This window comes from Sander lucioperca, chromosome 3 (assembly GCF_008315115.2).
Source record: "Sander lucioperca isolate FBNREF2018 chromosome 3, SLUC_FBN_1.2, whole genome shotgun sequence".
In the NCBI taxonomy this organism is placed as follows: Eukaryota; Metazoa; Chordata; class Actinopteri; order Perciformes; family Percidae; genus Sander; species Sander lucioperca.
Genome location: NC_050175.1, coordinates 31,017,453 through 31,038,944, shown reverse-complemented (window position 1 = coordinate 31,038,944; position 21,492 = coordinate 31,017,453). Strand labels below are relative to the sequence as shown.

Below are 21,492 nucleotides of genomic sequence, written 5' to 3'. Positions count from 1 at the left end.
ATGGGATTGTATTAGATTTTACAGGTGGTCCTCATAAAGTGGCCAATGAGTGCATAATTCCTTTATTTAAAAACGGGCATTTGCATGTATATTTTATACTCATGACAATACTATAAGTATGATCGGTTTAAGGAATTGTGAATCTGTGTGTGCAGTACATGGGTGGCAGGTGTATGAGAGACAGAAAAAGCGTCCAAGGTTTATTAAAAACATTGGTGTAAGGAAGAGGAATGCTAAAGGCTACCCTACGTTAAAGCTTAACTGAAAATAAATAAATAAAAAAAATTGAACCTGAAGGTCAGTTTTAATATAAAATCAAAAACCCATTTCCACTTGTTTGTCAGATCCATTTATCACATCCATTTAATACAATTGCATCATGTAGCCTTGCTGGTCCTGTGGGATATTACTGTGTCCTCTCTTCACAAAGAGAGGGAGAGAGCTAGAATATCTGAGGTGGGTAAGGTATACAGGGGTCAGAGGCAAGCGTCACAGGGGCGACACTCTGGAGCTGCAGGAAGTACCAAATTACCTTTAAGTTTCCCTGCTTCGCTGTAAGGAACCTGATGAGGGAGCACATAAGTCTGTCAGCCTATACTAGAAGAATGCAAACACCTTATATGGGATAGAAGCAGTGAGTGAGAGATTTTGGGTACAACAGTGGCAAGAAAGAACAGTGATCAGCATCCAAAAACAGTGGCAGAAAAAAATACCTTTACTGCCAAAACAATCCCACAACTCAGGACTGTAATGGTACTAATAGATAGCAAGGGGCTACCACTGTCGGCCCACTGTTGCTAGCCAAGACAGATTTATAGTCAAGCCATTATACATGAGCCTGCCTGTCCATTTTATCAGTGGTGACTTAAGGAAAAGTCAGTGCCTACAGGCCACACTTTCCCTCAAAAGATCACACAGGTGAGGGTCCCATAAACAGCAGACATAGACTGTTGTTATTTAATTTACAGTTTTATGGGAGCTCATGTAGCCAGCTAACCATCCAACCGTCAAGAAATCCATCCTTTTCGTGCATGTACATGTAATAACACAATTCCTAGAAAATAGACAATTTTACATAGTGCAGCTCTCTGTCTTGGAATTCTAAAAATAGATATTGCAACAATCAATGTAAAATCACAATTCATCTTTTTTTTACCCAGCCTTACACCAAATGGCAAGAAGTAACTAAGTCACTACTCCCGCTCTCTTCCTAAAAACAGGTTCATCACAATGAAGCAGACAGACCACACTGTTCAGTCCAAATATTAGCAGGTTTTGTTTTCTATACCATCAAGCCCTGTTGTTGCCATTATACATTTTATTTGCAATCCTCTCATTCACCAAGCTCTTAAAAACCGTTTGTAGACACTGCAAGTTCTACAGGGCAGGGGATACAGGCACAAAGCGAAATAGAGAGAAATATGCCAATGTAAAAAACACCAATTGTCATCTTTGACATGTACCTTATCACTTGATACATTTTCAGAATCTTTTCTATGCAATCTATTGATAATCTTTGTTTTTATATTCCATTTTAGTCACTTATATTACATGAGTTAATATGGTCACTAATATTTTAATCAAAAAAAAAAGTTAACTGACGAGCATATATCGCCTTGAGTATGTTTGCCTAATTCAAGTTATGAAGCACATTTGTCCTTGGCAGTGTTTGCACATTTTTGCTAATGTCATTGATTCTAATCATAAACAAAGCAAGGCTTACAAAAAGTGGATTGATCATGATTACAAGCTCCTAACACCAATTTTCTATTTTCTGTCTTGATAGAGCTGTAGTGCACAAGAGGTTCTAGAAAACTTGAGTTCTGTTCTTTAACTCCTACATCCATGTGCCATCAATCATGCACTACTGTGTAAGTAGGCGGGAGAGAGCAGCACTGGGTGGGAGTGCTGTGAAGATGAACCTGGTAGTATGAAGGCTTTATTAGCCATGAGAAGGCTTAGACCTAGTAAAAATCAATGAGATGAGAGATTCAAGCTGTGTTAACATTTAAAGCTATAGTGCGCAACTATTTTATATTAATGAACAGCCATTACATTCAAGCCATTACCAAATTAGTTGATACAAAGCTAATAAAGCCTGTCAGCTCCACAGAACTCTCTCTGTACTTCTCAGTATGGCTATGTTTACAAAAGGGTGTAATCAGCTCGAGTAATGTGTTTTACGTAGCAACAGAGAAAGGACAACAGCAGCGTTCAGCTTTGGAGACAAAGAGGATATCAAAATTACAAGATAATTAAGTCTTCTGAAGAGTCCATGTTTTTTAATCCTCTGTGTCCGCCTTGATTTTACAGGATAAACGCTACTAGCAACTGGGTGGAAGAGGGGTGGGGGTGGTACGCGATCACTGAAGGCTTGCGTCATGTGGATGTGCCGATAGTGTTGTTGTCATTACTAAGAATTCTTCATGGGGGCGACAGAAACTACGCATTATAGCTTTACATAAACACATTTAATCTACTGATGCTAAAGTGGTTAGAATAAAAGGAAAAGGAAGATAAGTTAGAAAAAGGGAAGATAGTTATACCAATCCTATCCAATCTCCACAGCGCTGTGGAGTAAGGCTGGCTAGACCACAGATACGTTCTAGGATTGGAGAAAAAAAAAATCAAAACTAATCACAATTGTCTTGAGCAGCGCTTAGTTCCGGACGCCAAATAGACTCGAGAAGGAACTAGTTTTGGTGGAACATTTGCACGCCGCAAAAGAAAACGCAGTGTGTAGCTTGAGGGGCAAAGCCGGACATCATTATATATATATATATATATATATATAAAAAACACAATGCAATGAAAGTCAGTTTGACTTGTCTTCCGATTCTAAAGTCAATTCTTAGTTGATGGAAAATCCCTTCAACACTGGCCTGGTCATAAAATAGGACAAGTAGAATCTTCACCACATCCCACACTCTGCAAAATGATGGTTTTGTCCCCATTGTCTAATACAGCAGGGGGTTGTGTCATGTGGGGTTAAACTCCCTGAATTTAGCCTGAAAAGCAACTGAGTTACAAAACTCTATAACTCCCTGAGGATATCACACAATGCCTCACTGATAGGTTTAGCTTCAAGTATGTGCAATATTATTTTCATTTGAGGTACACACAGCTCTTTAAAGCCTTTTTCAGCAACTTCTCAAGTAATGTGATCAAGAGTATCTTAAAGTCCATCTCGATCTTCAGTCTCTGCCTCTCTGAAATGGTTTTGGAAGACCTAAGTCTATTAAGGGTGGCAGCAGGTGTCCTCACGTTAATACCCAGGGTGAAAACGCCAATGATGGGGGTGAGAGCTGATTCGCAACATTGATTCTTTGGCATTGCTAGCTAGCACTGCCTCTCCCATGTTTGAAATATCAAATGATTTTCCACACAGTCCACATTTTGCATGTCCCAGGTCCTGGTCTTTTTCGAGCCACTTGTCCATGTGAGGCCAAAAACTATTAAATTTGCACTTTCCTGGCATAGCACAAATTTACATTTCTCTGGCATGCAAGCTGCAACTCAGGTCGGCGTAGAAAGGACATTACCCCACAAAGAGAACATTCGTTAACGTTACTCTAGTGATCTGCTTTAAGGCTACATTCAACTAAAACAATAAAAGTCTTTTCTCAACCAATCTTAATCAAGCCTGGAAATAACTATTTACAAATTCTGTACAAACCCGTATTGTACAAAAAAGTATCCGATATTAATCGTGAAAATGGCTGTGATCAAATCATATCTGTGTGTATGGCAATAGGAGGTGGTAGAGTGTGAACAAGTCAGTGAAGTATAAATATACAGTATGAGCTTTGATTTTTGACTGCTTTTAAAGTGGTTCCTGGCAGAGTATATGGTAATGTGAAAAGAAATTGCTAATCCCCAACCTCAGATTTAGATTGTTGCTTTGGGCTCTCTCTGTCTAAGAGAGGGAGACAACCAAGACAAGACTGCCAGGGATCTGCCCATCAATGTAGCTTAAATAGCACCAAAGGGACACCCACTCCCTTTAGTCAAATTTACTTTGCACTGGCAACAAATATACCTCTACAAAACTAGCCATCCTACCACAAACAATATTATATCCAGGATGTGCATTAGTGCATACCCTTTTATCCCAGTCTTGTACAACTACAGAACTCCTAGCATGGTTATGTCTGAATGAATAAATGAACAAATTGTTTCCAATGTAAAGGATTAAATGTGACAATTACATAATTGCCATTTATTATTGAGCATTTATCCTATAAAAAAAGTATAACGACAATGCAAAACCTGCCAACATATGAAAAATATATAGATTAACAAATGGACAGAGGCCTGGGTGAGGGAGATGTGAACACAAATTAATTATAGGAATACCTGATAAGGCATTACAGTGGAATTACACACTAAACAGGTAGTTCTTGTTACAGGGCTATTAGATTGAAGTTAATAAGATTGCATATAAGTTGATGATAATGTGCCCACCCCAATTATGCAACATTTTACAAGCCCCTACAGAATGATGGAAAGGTTATGTTATATTAGTTCTATTATGCAGGCAAACGAAGTAGCTGAGAGCTGGAGCACTTGTATCGTAAGGCTTGAATGTACATAACAATCTCCTTGTTGGATGATCAGCACAAAGAATGAGAAAATGTCTTGACAAAAACCTGTTATTATAAAAAGTCAACCACACAAGACTATGCTTTAGATCATGACTTTGCAATGCCCCGAAGAGGGGAAACATCTCATTGACAATTTTAAAAGTCTGTTGCTCATGCTGCTTAGGGTGAGCTGCAGCAAGAGATTATGCTTTGTAAAACTATTCGACAGTATAAACAATTTCACTCAGATGATTCTGGGTGAATTATGGATGAATTCAGTAATTAAGCTCTGGTGTTTTGTTCCTGTGTGAAGCATTTTCAAGTTGCTACAGCTCTGATTCACACCTCTGTCTGGTATCTTCACAGCCGCAACCCCTGAGGTTCACAGTATGTGAGCTGCAGATCTTTTTACTTTGCTAATTGACACTTGTTTAATATCATTTTTCAATTCATTCCAATACATTATAAATGAATATGAAAATTCTATTTATTATATAAATAGAAGAAATAAAAGAGACAATACAAAAGAGACAATAGTGAGGGCACTTAAACTCAAGAAAGCCCATTCCATTGCCATAATCATGTACTGTACCTGACAGGGTTGCTGGTAAGGGACACCCGCAATGAGTCTAGACAGGCAAACAGACGTTCGTCCATAACCCCCGACTTCAGCTCTCCCAGGAATTCCTGGGGAGATATCTGATGGCTGCTTCTCAAACTACCCTGAAAGAAAGAGAGGAAGAAGCAATCTCTTAAGTGCAGTCATGGAAAAAGTGACAAAAAGTCTAAATAGTCAGTACACTGACAGAAAGATGTTAACAGATTTTTAACAGTCAATCGCAAAAGCACATATGTGCAAAAGGGCCCAAGGATTCCTTTCCAGTACATGTGTCCCTTTAGAAACCTGAAGATCTATCTAGATTTATGTCTAATAAATGTATCTAAATGTAATTCTACTGTAATAATCCCAGTCAGATGAGTGTGTATACATGCCATTTTTCTCCACATTTTCTGCTCTTTCTTGGAGATGCAGCATTCATGTTTTAACAAAATGGCACTCAAAAGAGCAAACATTTGCCAGTACTATGGAATGGTTACAAAAGTTAACGTTGTCTAAAATATCTCTATGAATGTTTCCCTTACCATTCTAAAAATGGCACGGTAATGTTTGTCTAGTTTGAATCTATAATTTGTGGTATGTCATGGTGTTTGAATAAGCTGGATATAAAGAGCAGCATAGGTGCAAGTAAGTACAATTATAGTTGGGCTGTGATTACTTGGGCATTTAGACAGACTGAATGATTAATTGAATGATAAAACTGCTGTCTGTCCGTGCGGCGGTATGACGGCATCAGTATTTGAAATTGAGACGGTTTCATGACCAGTTAAAACGTCTCGTAGTCGCATTAAATAGTAGTCCAAATCAGTGTTTTGGTACAGTTGGTTTTAACACCTGATGCGAAGTGTAGGCCTATGGCAGTACACATGAAAACCTTGAACAAGCAGCATCGTTCCGCGCCGTCTTTCTGCTGTGCCCCAATCACATGGGGTCACTTTTTCACTATGAAGGTTAAACTCTGCAATTTATCCGTGGTTCACATGTATGCATGAACTGTGGTGGTCCATTACACTGTAGGCTCAACATCACTGATAATTTATTTAAGTAGAAAACATTACACTTCATAACGTTTTGTATCCATAACATGATTGTATTATTGTACAAATTAGCAGTAGCCTACGTAAGTCAATCCTACATTTTTCAACTCGGAAGCAAGCCATGCTCCTTGGGGGGGGGAGTGACAATAAGCCCTTTTCATAGGCCTACTGATTAAACAACTGGACGTTGGGGTCAAGTGGATGTGGAAGCCCCCTTACTGGAATACTGAATAAATGATATTCCATAATGTTTTGTATTTTGAATTGTTACCTGCCACCAGAATTTTGTGATTTTTTCAATAAACTAGAGCCTAAAAATGTATCAGAATGCAGGAATTGAAGTCTTCTACACTCTAAATTTCCTGGGGGGATCCCCAGACCCCACCTGCTTAATGTTTAAAGCTAGCAGCCTAACATCCTTAAGCAAGCCCAGGGTTCTCTTTAATATGATGGTAAGTCAAGTCGGTTAGTTTCCAAAACTCGAAATATCTTACACAGAAATGACACATTTCCCAAATACCACATTTCCAAAGAGGTACAGACTCTAAGATCTATTAATGTTGGTTCAGAGAAATCACAGCAATTAACTGAGACAGCCATCATCTCTCACACTGCAATGTTCTATAATTTTTGATAACTTGCAAGAAGAAAACACGCCATGTGTCCCATTTGGATCGTTTTACTATTTATTTGTACTTGCATGACTAAAAGGTTACCCTGTTAAACCCTGTCCTGGCCCCAATCCTCATGTACCCATAAGAGAAGGCATTAACAAATGTATAACCTTCCAAATAAAATGTATTTCACCATAGATTTGAGGGGGGAAAAAGTCACTGTATCTTCCCTGTCTAATAATCTACATGCATCTTGCCAAAGTAGTGAATATATCTGCACATAGCTTCTTCTTTTTAATAGTCTAGGAACACAGCAGGAAGACAATTAAAGCTGACGCTTTTCTGTGTTTTTAAGTGGGAGGGTGGTGTAGAGAGAAAGTGCACTTATTTGTGGTGGTTTATCAAAGTCTCTTATAATAGTAAGTGACTACTGAATAGCTTGGTATCCAGTTTGGACCTCTGGAAAAAGAAAAAAAAAAACTTTACAATTGGTTTACCCCAATGAGGCTCAGTACCACAAGACATATAAATGCACCCTCCTCACAATCAGGTAGTAATCCTGTGAATCTAGCACTCCTTAGCGACTACAACACCACCCTCCAGTGTTGTTATCATCATGGCGAAAATGTGCCCCTTTTGCTCTGCTCCCATGATGGCTCTTGATTGCAACTCTTTCTTGGCATCATCAGCCTAGGCTGATTCCTGCCTCATATGTGATTTGCTGTCGTGAGTAACTGGAACAGCAGCAGCATTTTCTACCCACTCCCTGTCTGCAGATACAGTGTGTGCCTCCCTCCCTCTTCCTCTTCTGGCTCAGTGGTCAAACTCCTCTCCTGTCCTGGAGAGACATGATAATGACCAGCCTGTTTGTTTCTCGGTATCTCTAAAGCCTTCAGCAGTCAGTAGGGCTGTAATAGTATGTGTATTCGTCCCAAAACATTTTGGTACAGGACGTTCAGTTCAGTATCCAACATTGGTTCAGTACGCCCTGTCACCCAAACATGTCAAAATAGTCTATTTATGTCTACTACTAGTACTCGCACATGTGGGACAGAAATTCTGGACCACGAGTTTTACCTGGAAGTTTTGTCAGCCTTTGGGCCTGTGGCAACATTATTTTACCATCAGGTAAACAAATGCAGGTATAAACAGGCTGGTCCCCATGGTAACTAGAGATGGAAAGCCTCAGGCAACTTTGGAGGGATGTTTGATTAAAGCAAATATATTAAACACAACTCTTCTTTGCCAGAGATTGTGCCAACTTGTTAACCAGAAAACATAAAAAAATAAATAAATTAAAAAAAAACTTGAGCATTGGTTAATACACTATTTTACAGAAAACTACAATGAAGAAAAAAGACTGGAAAAATAGTCCTTTATTCAAATCGAAAGTCCAAAAATGAAAACCGAGCACTGAAAGGTTTTGCCACAAACTCAGATAACTGGCTTCTCTCCTGTTTAACTTAGTTATACTGTTTATTCCATATGTATGGTGGAGAGATAGTCTCTTCACTCAGAGAACCAAGGTTACAACATAACTAAGCGTTTTCTGGCAGTAGTTGAGACCAAATGTTTTGTACTTGAATTTGTCATTGTACAGTAGACAGAGAGAAATAAAGCTTATTTTACTATTGTTTGACTTTGATTACGTTCTAAAGCACAAATAAATTACCATCAAACACTCAGACAATTTTTGTGAAGACAGATGCTCTTTTCTCCTCCTCTGCATTTTATTAATTGCAGCAATAAACAAGGAAGTAGGCTACTCTAGTATCGATTTATGACCATTATAGGACAAACGGAGAACATTTCTCTTTGTTTATTATCATTAAAAGTAAAGTTAGGTTTTGCTGTCCGCTTCCCGACTCATTTTAACAGAGAAAGAGAGTGGTCTGCGCGAGACAGCGCCGCAGTGAACTGCACTCTGCGGACACGTGTGTGTCTTGGCCGAGAGAGAGAGAGAGAGAGAGAGAGAGAGAGAGAGAGAGAGAGAGAGAGAGAGAGAGAGAGGCGGTACTCTCTAACGTTCTAATGCTGGGTTTTACAGGCTCGCTCTGCAAAGTAAACTCAGAGTCAACTTTGGAGAACAGGCGGGTGATCTTCTATGCTAATTTCAAGGCTGCTGCGCTGCACTTGTGTACTGATATCGCGAGACACTTTTTACCTCATGGGGGACGAGATCTCGTCACACCTCTATTGGTTAATATCTGTGATATTTGTAAAGAACAGTTGATTTAAGTTAGGAAATGAAATGTTATTCTACAGCTTCTGTTAACTTGAAATCAATTCAAAAACACCTAAGGTTGGCTGTGTTTACATTATTATTCAACTAAGTATCACAGACTAAACCCATATTAACTATAAACACACTCTGGGTTAGATATTTAATGGAGAATCACATGCAAAAGGTGGTCTTTAAAATATTCTATTCTTAAGGGCAAGATAAATCAATGTAAAGCATTTCTCGCTTTTTCGCTCTGGGAGAGAGAGAATGGTCCACAGTTTCCATTTCTTTGGAAATGTAATCGTTTTTCTCTCCAACAGTTTTATCACCCTCTATCAAGATCTGTCTGCTTTGAGGGTGAGTAAAGGAAAAGCTTAGGGCTAAGTGCTGAAACTTTGAAGAACAACCAATCAACAATGATAGCGAACTCACAAAATCTAATCAATTATCTTCAAGCACTCAAAAATGTTATTAGTAATTAATACCAAACCTCATCCATGCTTGTGAAGCACTATTACTCAAAAGCATCAACAATTTATGTTGTGATGCACTATCACCCAAAAACAACAGAAATTATTTAAGCTGAAAATCTATTTTGATCACCTTTTGGGACAGGGTGAGCACACCAGAAAGAAAGAAAGAAAGAAAGAAAGAAAGAAAGAAAGAAAGAAAGAAAGAAAGAAAGAAAGAGAGAGAGAGAGAGAGAGAGAGAGAGAGAGATGGTTATTTTATTTGGATAATGAGTGGGCTCCATCCTTCCCCAACATAAGCAGATCTGGGATATTTAGTAAATTCTTGCAAGGTACCATTTTTGACATTATGGCTAAACTTTTACATAATCCCATCCTCAAAGCAGTTTTTGTGTATTTTTACAAATGTGTTCCAGTGCAGGTGTAACTACAGTACATCTCCTAGAGAGAGATAGAGATGGCAAGACAAAAGAGATTGCACTGGCTTGTAATCCAATTTACTCTGTTTTTGATATTGAATAATCAAATTAAATCCATCCCCATTCTCTCTCGGGCAAAGTCCCATGTGAGACATAATTTTTCATTAAAAAAAATAGACGGAAAGATAGAATATTTGCCCCAAGTACAAGCACACTTATAAGGTTTTAAAAATACATGACATTTAAACACATTAAATCATCTAACTAAAGGTAAGCAGCAAAACATAGGAAGTAAAGTTAAGTTAAAAAATATGTTTCAAAACTTACAGTTTTAGAGGCAGTAAAAACATACTGGATGACCATTTCTCTCTTTGTGTTGAGGTCCTTTTCTCTCAAAGGAGTCTTTTTTTCCTCATTCAAGTTCATGTCCTCCTGAGAGAGAAAAAAAAACAGAACGCGGGTACAAGTCTTACTGAAATTTTAATCTTATTTAGAATGCAATATTCTTGTTTTTTAACACCTCTGGCGACAGGACTTGGTTTGTTTTTTTCCCCACAGCGTATTAATAATACAATACTTTAGCAATATCAGCTTTGGTCCAAAGTGTGAGAGCAGATTTATTTTTCTACCAAATTAAAAAACTTTTTAATATATATATATATATAATAAGAGTGCTGTATTAACGGGTGCAGCCGGATGGACCTAAATGAGTCGTCAGCTGTTTGGCTGGCAGTCGGCACTTATGGAAAGCTTTGCAAGTTATCTACTGTCTCATGTTGTGTTTTGGTTCCATTAAGGAAATAAATTCCTCCCAAAAACGAGTGGAAGTCATCTCCCAGCATCTTTACAGCAGTCATATGTCAAGCAGCAATATGGTTTTATAGAATGTCCTATTAGAAAATAGCAAGCCTAAAACAGGCATACAGTAATAGCATTGTGTTCCTCAAACTCACCACTTTCAAAACAAATAAGAGTGTGAGCATTTGACTTGAGATCAGGGTAAGAGTGTCTATTATTAGAGTTAGGGCTGGGCGATGGGGAGAAAATCAGATATCACGATATTCTTGACCAAATACCTCGATATTGATATTGCGGCGACATTTTAGGGTTGACAATATGTGCTTTAACAAAATATCTTCACACTTAGATTTTTGATAAATAATCATCAGTAATGAGGACATAATGTCTAAGTGGGGAAAAGGCAAATAACACAACAGCTAGAACAGTCTGGTAAGTTCAGAAAAGTACATCACTTTACTGTAATGCAGCCTTTAAAAGCAGGAAAAGACCCTTATGTCATATCACGATATCCAAAATCTAAGACAATATCTAGTCTCATATCACGATATCGATAGATTGCCCAGCCCTAATTAGAGCCCTTATTCAGCTGAAAGCTTTGTCATAATTGTCATCTATTCTATTTCACCAAGAAATAACTACATGTTACAAAGTGTTTATTATTTTGCTTTGATTTCCTGTATTTTTATTTAAATGTGACAATACACTAAAAACACAGTGCATGCCCTCCTTGTACTATTCAGTGTTCCTGTTCTAAAATCTTTATCCAAATCTTAAGCACTCACTCCCTGTGGTTGCCCTTCCATCAAAGGTTTTACACTTATGATATCGTACAATCAAAAAACAACATACCATCATCTTTTCAAACAGAGCCAAGATCTCTTTTTCCGAGGTGATCTTGGATGAAAGTTCCTCAAACTGATGCGAGGTAGATGATGAAGAAATGGACCAATCATTCGTATTGTGTTTAGAGTGTGACAGGGGTTGCCGCTCCTTTTTACTACCCGGAATCCGAATACTGGCGAATCTGTCCAGCTGTACAGACAACAGGGAACATACAATTAAAATAGGGAAACGTACACAAGAACTTTCCATGCCAAGTTGAAATACACCAAAAACAGTCTGTTAGCGTATGAGCATTTAAATGGTTAATTATCAGAGCAGAGTCGACAAAACAATTAGTCTGAATTAGACTAATTCATGGGTTAGAAAAGCAATGCCATTAGTGTGAACAAAGCACATACAGTACACAGAACAACTGTTTAACACATGTTGAGTAAAGCACCATCTAGATAACATGTAGAGTCAACAGAGACATTAGTAGTAAGTGAGAAAAGCAGCCTGTGCTCTGTGATGTGAATGAATCCAATGTCTGGCAATGAAGACCAATTTCATTGCCACTCAAAATAGGCAGATTAGATGTCTTTTAGTAAAGTGATGTTAGATGTTGCAAAGATTAACAACCAAGAGAAGAGAAACCATACCAATTTCTCAAATCTTACCACATCATCTGTGATGTTTCTAAAGGGTAAGTGCTACAGGTGGGGAACAGAAAAATACAAGTCAGGATACAAAAAGCAACTGCATCAAATGTTATAATTGTGTTATGTTTTGAACCCTACAGCAGCCTAGAGCAAATCATTGTGATGTTATTTATTAACCGATATCGTTGATTGATAACCTAGTTAAGAGTTTCGGTTCTTTATATTCTGCATTATAGAATTCACAAGTTGAGTTTGCGGTGTTCATTTCTTGCAGCATTAGGAGAGACAGATGTCAGCGCAGTGAAATGTTGCTACTGTTTGGCTCATGTTACACTCATCTTGAAATAAAAAACGACAGATGTTTGCAGTCATTTATCTAAAAAGTAGTTAGGTCTAAAAATAGGACTGATATCTGAGAATTGTAGTAGCTAGGTTTATTAAAGCATAACTTTCGCCAAAATGCAACCTAGGGTTGTTGTCGTGAATGTACCCGAGTCAAACTTTCGTTTAAAAGCATATTTAGGATGGAATCGCCACTTTTAAGATTTACCGTATTTTCGTTTTTCGGTCAAATGGCCTTTTGAATGGGTCCTAGGGGCACTTTTATGCTAGCCTCAAAATAGCTATTTTTAAAACACTAAGAAGGCTCGACACAACATGAAACTTTGCTCGAAGTATCACCAGGGGCTCTACACCTTAACGAAAGCATTGACAACATTGTTTGTGTACACAGAGTTTACTAAAAAGAAAGGTTTTGAGCAACTCACGTTAGCAGTTGTTGTTTACGCTATCCGCCATTTTCCCAGTCCAAAATAGGCGATCTCTGAATGCGAATGAACGGACTCCATAGGATGAAATGTCATTCTTATATGAGGCTCCTTTTTCAACTACAAGGTCAATATTGTGTTTCACTAACGACAAAACAACGAATTATCCATGTATTTATATGGAACTAAGCTTTAGGAGCTTTCCATCTTTACTCTCCTCCCTCGACTATTTTTGACTGGCTCGATGGACGGCGACCGGAAGACCAACAATATGGTAAATCTTAAAAGTGGCGATTCCGTCATAAATATGCTTTTGTTTGACTCAGGTACGTTCACAAAAAGACCCTAGGTTGCATTTTGGCGAGATCCTTTTGACTGTCACGTATAGTTAAACCTGCTACGATGTTAAGGTATTCAGTGAAAATCAAGGCTTTGATCCACAGGCTTAAATGGAAGCAATGTATGCCAGCTAAATGAAGCCTAAACTACCACACATTCCCCAGGAGCCTGTACAATCATCACCAAGCACGATGTGTGGGTGCCAAACTTTCCCTACAAAAAGAAAATCCTTTTGGGGCACCCAGCAGTGCAGTTTAGCAGATTATTAAACATATGTTAAAATGTCTAAACCTAAGTGAGGTGATAGCCAACATCGACGACACTAGTCATTTAAACAGAAATTCCTGCCTAAAAATTGCTTCTGTAATAAGCCCCGTCTGCAAATTATAAAGGATCCACTTGTGCAGTAGAAAAGGAGATTGGCAGTTGGCCTGTTGTTATCTGTGAGTACCAGCTACCTCAGTTCCTGCCGAGCAAGTTGTCTGCTGCTTTTTCTGCTCTAGCAGATTTTTTTGTTTGTTTGTTTTCCTGTAGACTTCTTGGGGAACGTTGCCATCTGTATTTTAAACATGTGTAAGGAATAATCCTAATAAGGAACTGGAAGTAAATACAGGGTGACTGTGACATGAGAGAATAATAATAAAATGACCCACCATATGCCGACTATAGGAATTATTTTGTCTCCACTGATCAGCTTGACAATTGGTCATACTTATTGGACAGTGCTGTCAAACTTTTACCTCATATGTCCACAGTTTGACAAACCATGCTAGAGTAGGCAATAGGCATATACTGTATTTTGGAACAGCATATGACTATATACTATACTATGATGAACCCCAACTATAAGACATAACTATTCTAAATGATTTCCTGCATAGCTTAAATGTTTCAAGGGGTCAAATGCACTTCACCAAGTAAAATGGTCCAAATGAAATGCCTAAGATATTGTGAAATAAATTACCAGTACATAAAAAAACACTACTGAAGTAGGCTATACAGTAAACTGTGAAATAATTCACCTTCCCCTTTCACTGTTGCACACTTAATTGCATAATTAATTTTAAGCTTTATTGCACAGTTTCTGTCGGCCCCATGAGGAATTCTAAGTAATGACAAGCGTGTCCACATGATACAAGCCTTACGTGATCGCGCACGCACCCCCACCCCTCCTCCAGAACAGTTGCTAGTAGCCAAGGAGGACACAGAGGACTAAAAAAACATGATGGACTCTTCAGAAGAGGTCATTATCTTCACTCGAGCTTCTGCGCGGGAAAGTCCCCGGACGACACAACATAGCCATACTAAGAAATCCGGAGAGAGTCTTGTGGAGCTGATAGTCTTAATTAGCTTTGTAGCAACTCATTTGGCTGGAATGTAACGGACGTCCATTAATATTAAAAAGTTACGCACTAAAGCTTTAAATAGTACGGTAATGACTCTGCTTTAACAAACCATCATAAATCATCATACCATGAATCCATTCCTCTCTACTGTTCCCCCTGTTTTTTCAACATGTTAACTACCACCAACAGAAACTCGCGTCACCCAGATTGCATCAAAAATAATTGGCCTTCCCACCCCCAACCTAACAGACCTCAACAGCAAAGCCACCAAACGCTAAGCACGTACGATTGCACACAACCCGTCATCCCCTCTACCCCATCTTCACACTGCTTCCAACACAGATACAGGTCCTTGTCCTGGAGACGGGTCCACTACAGTAAGAGTTTTGTGCCTTCTACCATTTCATCCCTAAATGAAGCAGTGATTGTTATGTGTGTGTGTTACTTATATGTTGTATGCTGCCCACAAGGGGTGCCAGTGGAACGGACTTGAGGGAACTGTGTGCATTATTGGGTGTTTGGGGTGAAGGGGTCTATGTTTACTGTATGTGTATATTTGTGAGGCCCTGTACAGACTGTGAAAACAAATTTCCCCAGTGGACAATAAAGACTATCTATCTATCTACAATGACCTAAATTGATTTAAATGTGTTCTTGAGTTACCCAACTCTGAACACAATAAGAACAAAACCGCACTTAGAGCTAGGGGGGAAAACAGAAGCTAACAGCACAAGAAAACCTCTCTCAACAGCATCCCTCAACAATTTAGCCTAACTTCTACTTGTTATCCCAGTCCTAGTTCTGTCAACGGAAAGTCTGGGAGAGGGATGCCCTGAACAGTAAAATAAAATGCAACTTAGTTCTCCTGTTTTGTTCCTACAAGATTAATGGTATGGAACACAAAAATGTCAAATGTAAAATGAATGAATAAACAATATGCCAGCTACTGTTCTTTTTCATCAATTTCATTAGTTATTGAATATGACATTTTAAGTTTTGCTATGTTTTAAAAATCCCTCTCCCACCCATTATCATTCTGCTATAGGGGGGGAAAGCTCTAATTTGTTTGTATTTAGAGAAGCACCGATTGACTGGCTGGTGACCGGAATTGGCTGATTTTCACGTCATCAGCCATGACCGGCGACTTGCCGGTCAGTCTGACATATGCCGATTTTATGCCGGTCAAATTCACTCGGAAGGCGCATGATTTACATCGCGCAACATCTGCACCACACGTGCACATGCAGGGTTTCCGCTATATGCATGTAGCAGCGGCGCACTGCCGCTCAATCAGCTGTTTATGAAATGTCATGAAGTCGTAATTATACACGGCTCTGCAGACTCACGCGGGTCCCGTGAAATATAACAGCTACAGTTTATCGGAAAATAGCGTTGGACACACTGACTTTGATGAATTTACTGTTTATCAGACCCCAGATGAGACAAGAAGCTAACGTTAGCGAACGCTACGGTCCCTCTGCCTCTGACGCCCCGCTGGCCGCTGTGTATTTATATAAAAAAAAAAAAAAAAAAAAAAAAAAAAGAGACCCTGTATTCCTCCAACACGCTGTATTAATGTTACTGTTTAAAACGCTTTCCAGGTTAGTGGGGATGCATAGCGCTAAAAACCAACATTAAAAACCTACCGCCGGTAGCTAACGTTAGCAGATAAGCCTGTTGACAGCAACGGTAGTGTTCATATTTATGCACAATGACAAAGAAAGCAAACTTGCTAAAAAAGGAACTACACGCTGTTTTCAGGTAACGTTACTGTTGACGTTCAAACAGGCCTGTATGTGTTTTGAGAAATATCTTTATACTGCAAGGCTATATTTATTTTATTTTTATTTGTTATTTATATATTATTGTATTGCCTTTACCTGTTTCCCCTGTTTTCATACATACAGAAGTTTAGTTTGCTAAATATTATCACGTTTTTAGTTGGATATTGGATGTGAAAAGAAGGAAATGGTTCTTCCATAACATTGCACTTTAGATGTGTGTGAATTTCCCCCACCAGTAGTAATTTATATAGTTCTATTTTATAGTGATCGATTATCTATTCAAAAAATGTTCTATGTTCTATGAAAAATGGTAAATTTTCTATTAAAGAAAAGATGGAAAATAAATATTTGTGTGTGCTGTAAAGTGGTTAGAAAAAAATGAAATCGGAATCGGCTAAAATCGGTATCGGCTGGTCAAACTCAATGAAAAATCGGAAATCGGAATCGGCCTAAAAATTGTAATCGGTGCATCTCTATTTGTATTTCTTTAAACCAATCACAATCGTCTTGGCCAGCGCTAAGCCCCAGATGAGCGAAAAAAATAGATAGCAGCGATAGCAGAAGGGAAGAAGAATACCAGTCTAAATAGCCGGCCAACTGCAGGCTTATACCCACAGTGTACATCCGGTTAATCAGACTACAAATAAACAGACCACATGTGGTTAGAAGTACAACAGACTTGAACCTATCACTCATAGAACTCAGTGTCACAAGGTTTTTCCTCCAAGCAATATTTAGGGAGAAGTTTCTTCTTTTTAATATATATATATATATATATATATATATATATATATATATATATATATATATATATATATATATATATATATATATATATATATATATATTTATTCTATCAATGGAATTGATTAGCCTAATCTCCTACCTCTACAGTCAGCACTATCTTAAAGCCACTGACAAGAGTCACTCAGCAAAGTAACTTTCAACTATTAAAAGTCAGAAGAAATTTGCTTTGGTAGAAAAAAACTTGGCAACCACAATAGATGCTGATCAAATACTATGTATTAATGTTTTACACTGCTTCATTTTCCCCCAACCAGGGGGGGAAATCACATTTCAGCTTCAATCAATCAATCAAATCTATCTATCTATCTATCTATCTGATGGGATGACATTTCACTGGAATTGTACCTGATACGATTTCATGTGACAAATAAAAACTGATTGAATGATAAAAATGACATATCCTTCTGACACTACTGGTGTACTTCACTTCACCACAATGTAGTTATATTGCCCATTAACACTAGACATTTCTTAATCTTTTCAGAGTTTCAACTGACAACCAACTGATTTTTTGACAATGAACAGTCCTTAAAATGTGGTTAAATGGCTAAAATGTTCCACTTTTTCTTCACTTTTAGAATGCTATGGTTGAAAATAGCCACTGAACTTTAAATGGCCTTTAATGGCAACTCTACTATCTACCAATTACAGTCAATATTGTGGTATCGCAGTGCCACCTATTGAGACAACTAAATAAATGAAAGCTCTCAACTGTGAAAGATATTTACAATGTTTTTCAGTTATGTGTTATAATAACAGTAATACATTATACTGTAAATGTTGTTAGACAGACCAATCTGATGAGAGAAAGGGACTAAAGGTGTCAATAGTACACTGTACCATCATATATGCATGTATGTATCTTTTAGTAAGGTAAGTAACAAGATGTTATTTGGGTTGTGTATTTTTGACAGTTAGAACAAAACCGTAAGGAGAGCATTGTTTAGAAATGCAAGGCTCTCTGGGAGGCAACATGATCTCAGTGTAGGGCTGGGCGATATGGAGAAAATCAGATATCACGATATTCTTGACCAAATACCTCGATATCGATATTGCGGCGATATTCTAGGGTTGACAATTGGTGCTTTAACAAAATATCTTCACACTTAGATTTTAGATAAATAATCATCACTAATGTGGACATAATGTCTAAGTGGGGAAAAGGCAAATAATAGAACAGCTAGAACAGTCTGGTAGGTTCAGAAAAGTACATCACTTTACTGTAATGCAGCCTTTAAAAGCAGGAAAAGACACTTATGCCATATTACCATATTACGATATCCAACATCTAAGACGATATCTAGTCTCATATCCCGATATCGAAATAATATCGATATATCGCCCAGCCCTACCTCAGTGTACTGTTTTTGTTTAGTATATTAAAAAGAAGAACCAGAACTAACACATTTGAAAATGTGTAGTTGAGCTCACTTGAGGATGCTTTGCTTTTCACTCTTGTGGACAACAGTGAAAAAGCGCTGCCAAGAGCATGTCAACAGCACAAACAGTTTTCAGTATGTTTTCAGCTTGTATTGCTTTTATTTTGAAGTAGCCACAAAAAGTCCTGAGTGTGTGCTTTGCAGTATCTCAGCGTAGTTTGTGTAGGTTTTCAATTGGTTCAAATTTTGACAAAATAATCTCAACCCTAGGTAAATTTACTAGATTTCGCTCAGTTGTCATGGGAATAGCTCCGTTGTCGTCATAGTCAAGAGATTAGAGGTGTTCATATATGTAGGATCGGGCATCGAGAACCGGTTCCAACTTGGAATCGTTTGAAAAAAATGACGATTCCAGTGGAATAGTTGCTTTATTGGAATCGTTTGGAAGACCTGGTTTCAAATCCGATCATCGGGTCCAAATTTAACATGCGCAGATTTTGGTTTCTGTAGCAGCCAGGGGCTTGTTGTGTTGCAGCCATGGAGCACAGTAAGCTGCGCTCTAGTGTGGCTTTATGAAAAAACACAAAAGACTGTAAATCACCATTGAATCAAAATAAAAATGTTCTTCTTATTTGTGGAATAAGAATGTGACCAGTTTCAACTCCACCCCTCAAAGAATCGAAATTGCGAAATCTATAAGAACCGGAATCTTTAAATTAAGGAGCTTTTATTGCATAATTCAGAGTTGGACTAGTAACAAGGGACCTGGTTAGGTGAATAATAATAATGGCAAATGCCATCACAAGTTACCACAGAGCCTGAAATGATTCCTTCATATTACTTAATTTGTTTAACAGTTAAAAGCCCAAAGCCTGTGGCCGGGTTAGCTCAGTTGGTAGAGCGGGCGCACATATGTAGAGGTCTATTCTTCGACGCAGAAGGTCCAGGGTTCGAGTCCGACCTGTGACGGTTTCCTGCATGTCTCTCCCCTCTTTCTTCCCTTTCATATCTCAGCTGTCCTATAAAAAAGTCATCTTTAAAAAAAAAAAAAAAAAGCCCAAAGCCTTTACTTTTCGTATACTGTATTGTGTGCATATGTCGGCATTACCCTCTTTCAGACAGACACAGTGCAATGATGCAGGTTAAATGCACATTGGCAGTCAATCTGAATGGTTTAACACACATGAACCAACCTGACTTTGCAACTCTACTTTTAACCAGCACTGAACACTCAAGACAGTAGGCAAACAGGTGTTTCTATTAAAATGTTAGACATTTAGCCAACAATTCATCAGTGGGAGTGGATAATAACAGGCTGGATTGAAAAACCATTCCTGCGCAGACCTTTACTACAATTGCAGAACAGAATCTCTGAATGGCAGCAACAAGGAATTAACTTGTGTTGTCACTCTCATGAGAATGGAGTTAAATGCGGGTTGAGCGTGCATTAAGTTTCGTTTGTAAGTTCATTTGATTAGGACAATGCACATTAATCAACATTTCTGTAAATGCGCCAGTGTTAGCCAGTTGGCTAATCTAAAAAGTAGATCTGTGTCATACACACGTCTCCTGTCTGAAAGGGAGTGTGTGTGTGTGTGTGTGTGTGTGTGTGTGTGTGTGTGTGTGTGTGTGTTGTTAATAAAAGCCTGACTGCTATTAAAAATGAGACCCCTCCAAATAGCAACACCTCACTTTATCTCCCAGAATAATACAGCAGATACCAGGCAGACAAAATGTTGGTTGGTTTGTAATAGTAGGAAGGACATGGATTAGTGTAAGGACTAAACCCTGTGCTAATTTTAACCTTTTGTTTTGCTACATGCAAAGTTAAGTCAAGGTCACTGTTTGCAAAGAAAACTAACATTCAAAGATTGCGTTGTGTAAGGTTACAAGCTTTCTTAACTGTGAACGAGATTCTGTAAAGGCATTTTCACTGCAACGGACATAACATTGTGTCAAGTAAGTACATTGCACAGGCACATTTCCACCACTGTTCTACTGCTCTGTTTCCCCTCGTGTGTGTCGGTGTTGTCCACAGAGACAGGAGATAACGTAGAAATGTTGACAGGTACTAAGAGGATATAATTCCCCCTCTCCCCCAACACACAACTAACGTTAAATACATTTTTAAAAAACGGGTCATACTTACAAACTTTGGTTTGCGGTCTCCTTCATCATTACATGTGTTTTGGTTGGAAGAACCCTTCCTCTTTTGAGATTTACTGCTGGTGGATTCAAACCGCTGCTGACTAAAACTAACGTTATCCATGTTGTTGACCTAACGTTAATGACTTCTACACGAGCTGATAGCTAGCGTTACTAAAGACGTTAACCTTGTAACGCTAATGTATGTAACGTTAGCACACACCCTAAAATGGTGAAGGACGACACACGCGGAATTATCTAGCCAACGTTACATTAACGTTACCATTCGTGTCTTAAATTGACAGCTAACGTTGGTTAACGCATAGCAAATCACATCCGTTTGTCAAAATGTAACGTTAACGTTATATTTTCAAGTCTTCGCTCTAAACATACCGTTTAGCTAGCTAACTGGCTAGCAAGTTTGCTAAACTATCATTCACTGGTGGCTTTACTTAGCGCTAATCCAATTTATGGACTGTCTGTTACGTATACTAATTTAACGCTTGAGTTTCTGCTAAGGAGGCTGCATACAACATACCGGTGTTCTCCTCTGACAAATTTTATCCGACAAACAACGTTAAACGAAAACTATATAATCATTACAAACACTAGCTGAAGCGTTGGCTGGATACATTTAAGGGGCAGATATTTTTGACAGACCCGCGCAATGAGGCTGT

At 38.3% G+C, this 21,492-nt stretch overlaps 1 protein-coding gene across 6 annotated transcripts in view; it reads right to left on the bottom strand.

The window, feature by feature from the left end:
• The window catches only part of LOC116054602 (protein diaphanous homolog 3), a 195,435-nt gene extending 173,943 nt beyond the window's left edge, over window positions 1–21,492 (bottom strand). For 3 of the 6 annotated variants that reach the window (XM_031306235.2, XM_031306239.2, XM_031306238.2), the window contains exons 1-5: window positions 20,820–21,492; window positions 12,267–12,299; window positions 11,617–11,799; window positions 10,294–10,398; window positions 5,176–5,306 (exon numbers count right to left, since the gene is read on the bottom strand). In XM_031306235.2, coding sequence (XP_031162095.1) covers window positions 5,176–5,306; window positions 10,294–10,398; window positions 11,617–11,799; window positions 12,267–12,299; window positions 20,820–20,939 — 572 coding nt within the window. In that variant the 5' untranslated portion in view covers window positions 20,940–21,492. The remainder of the gene's footprint in view (window positions 1–5,175; window positions 5,307–10,293; window positions 10,399–11,616; window positions 11,800–12,266; window positions 12,300–20,819) is intronic. The other 3 variants (XM_031306236.2, XM_031306237.2, XM_031306240.2) reach the window with 3 other exon arrangements.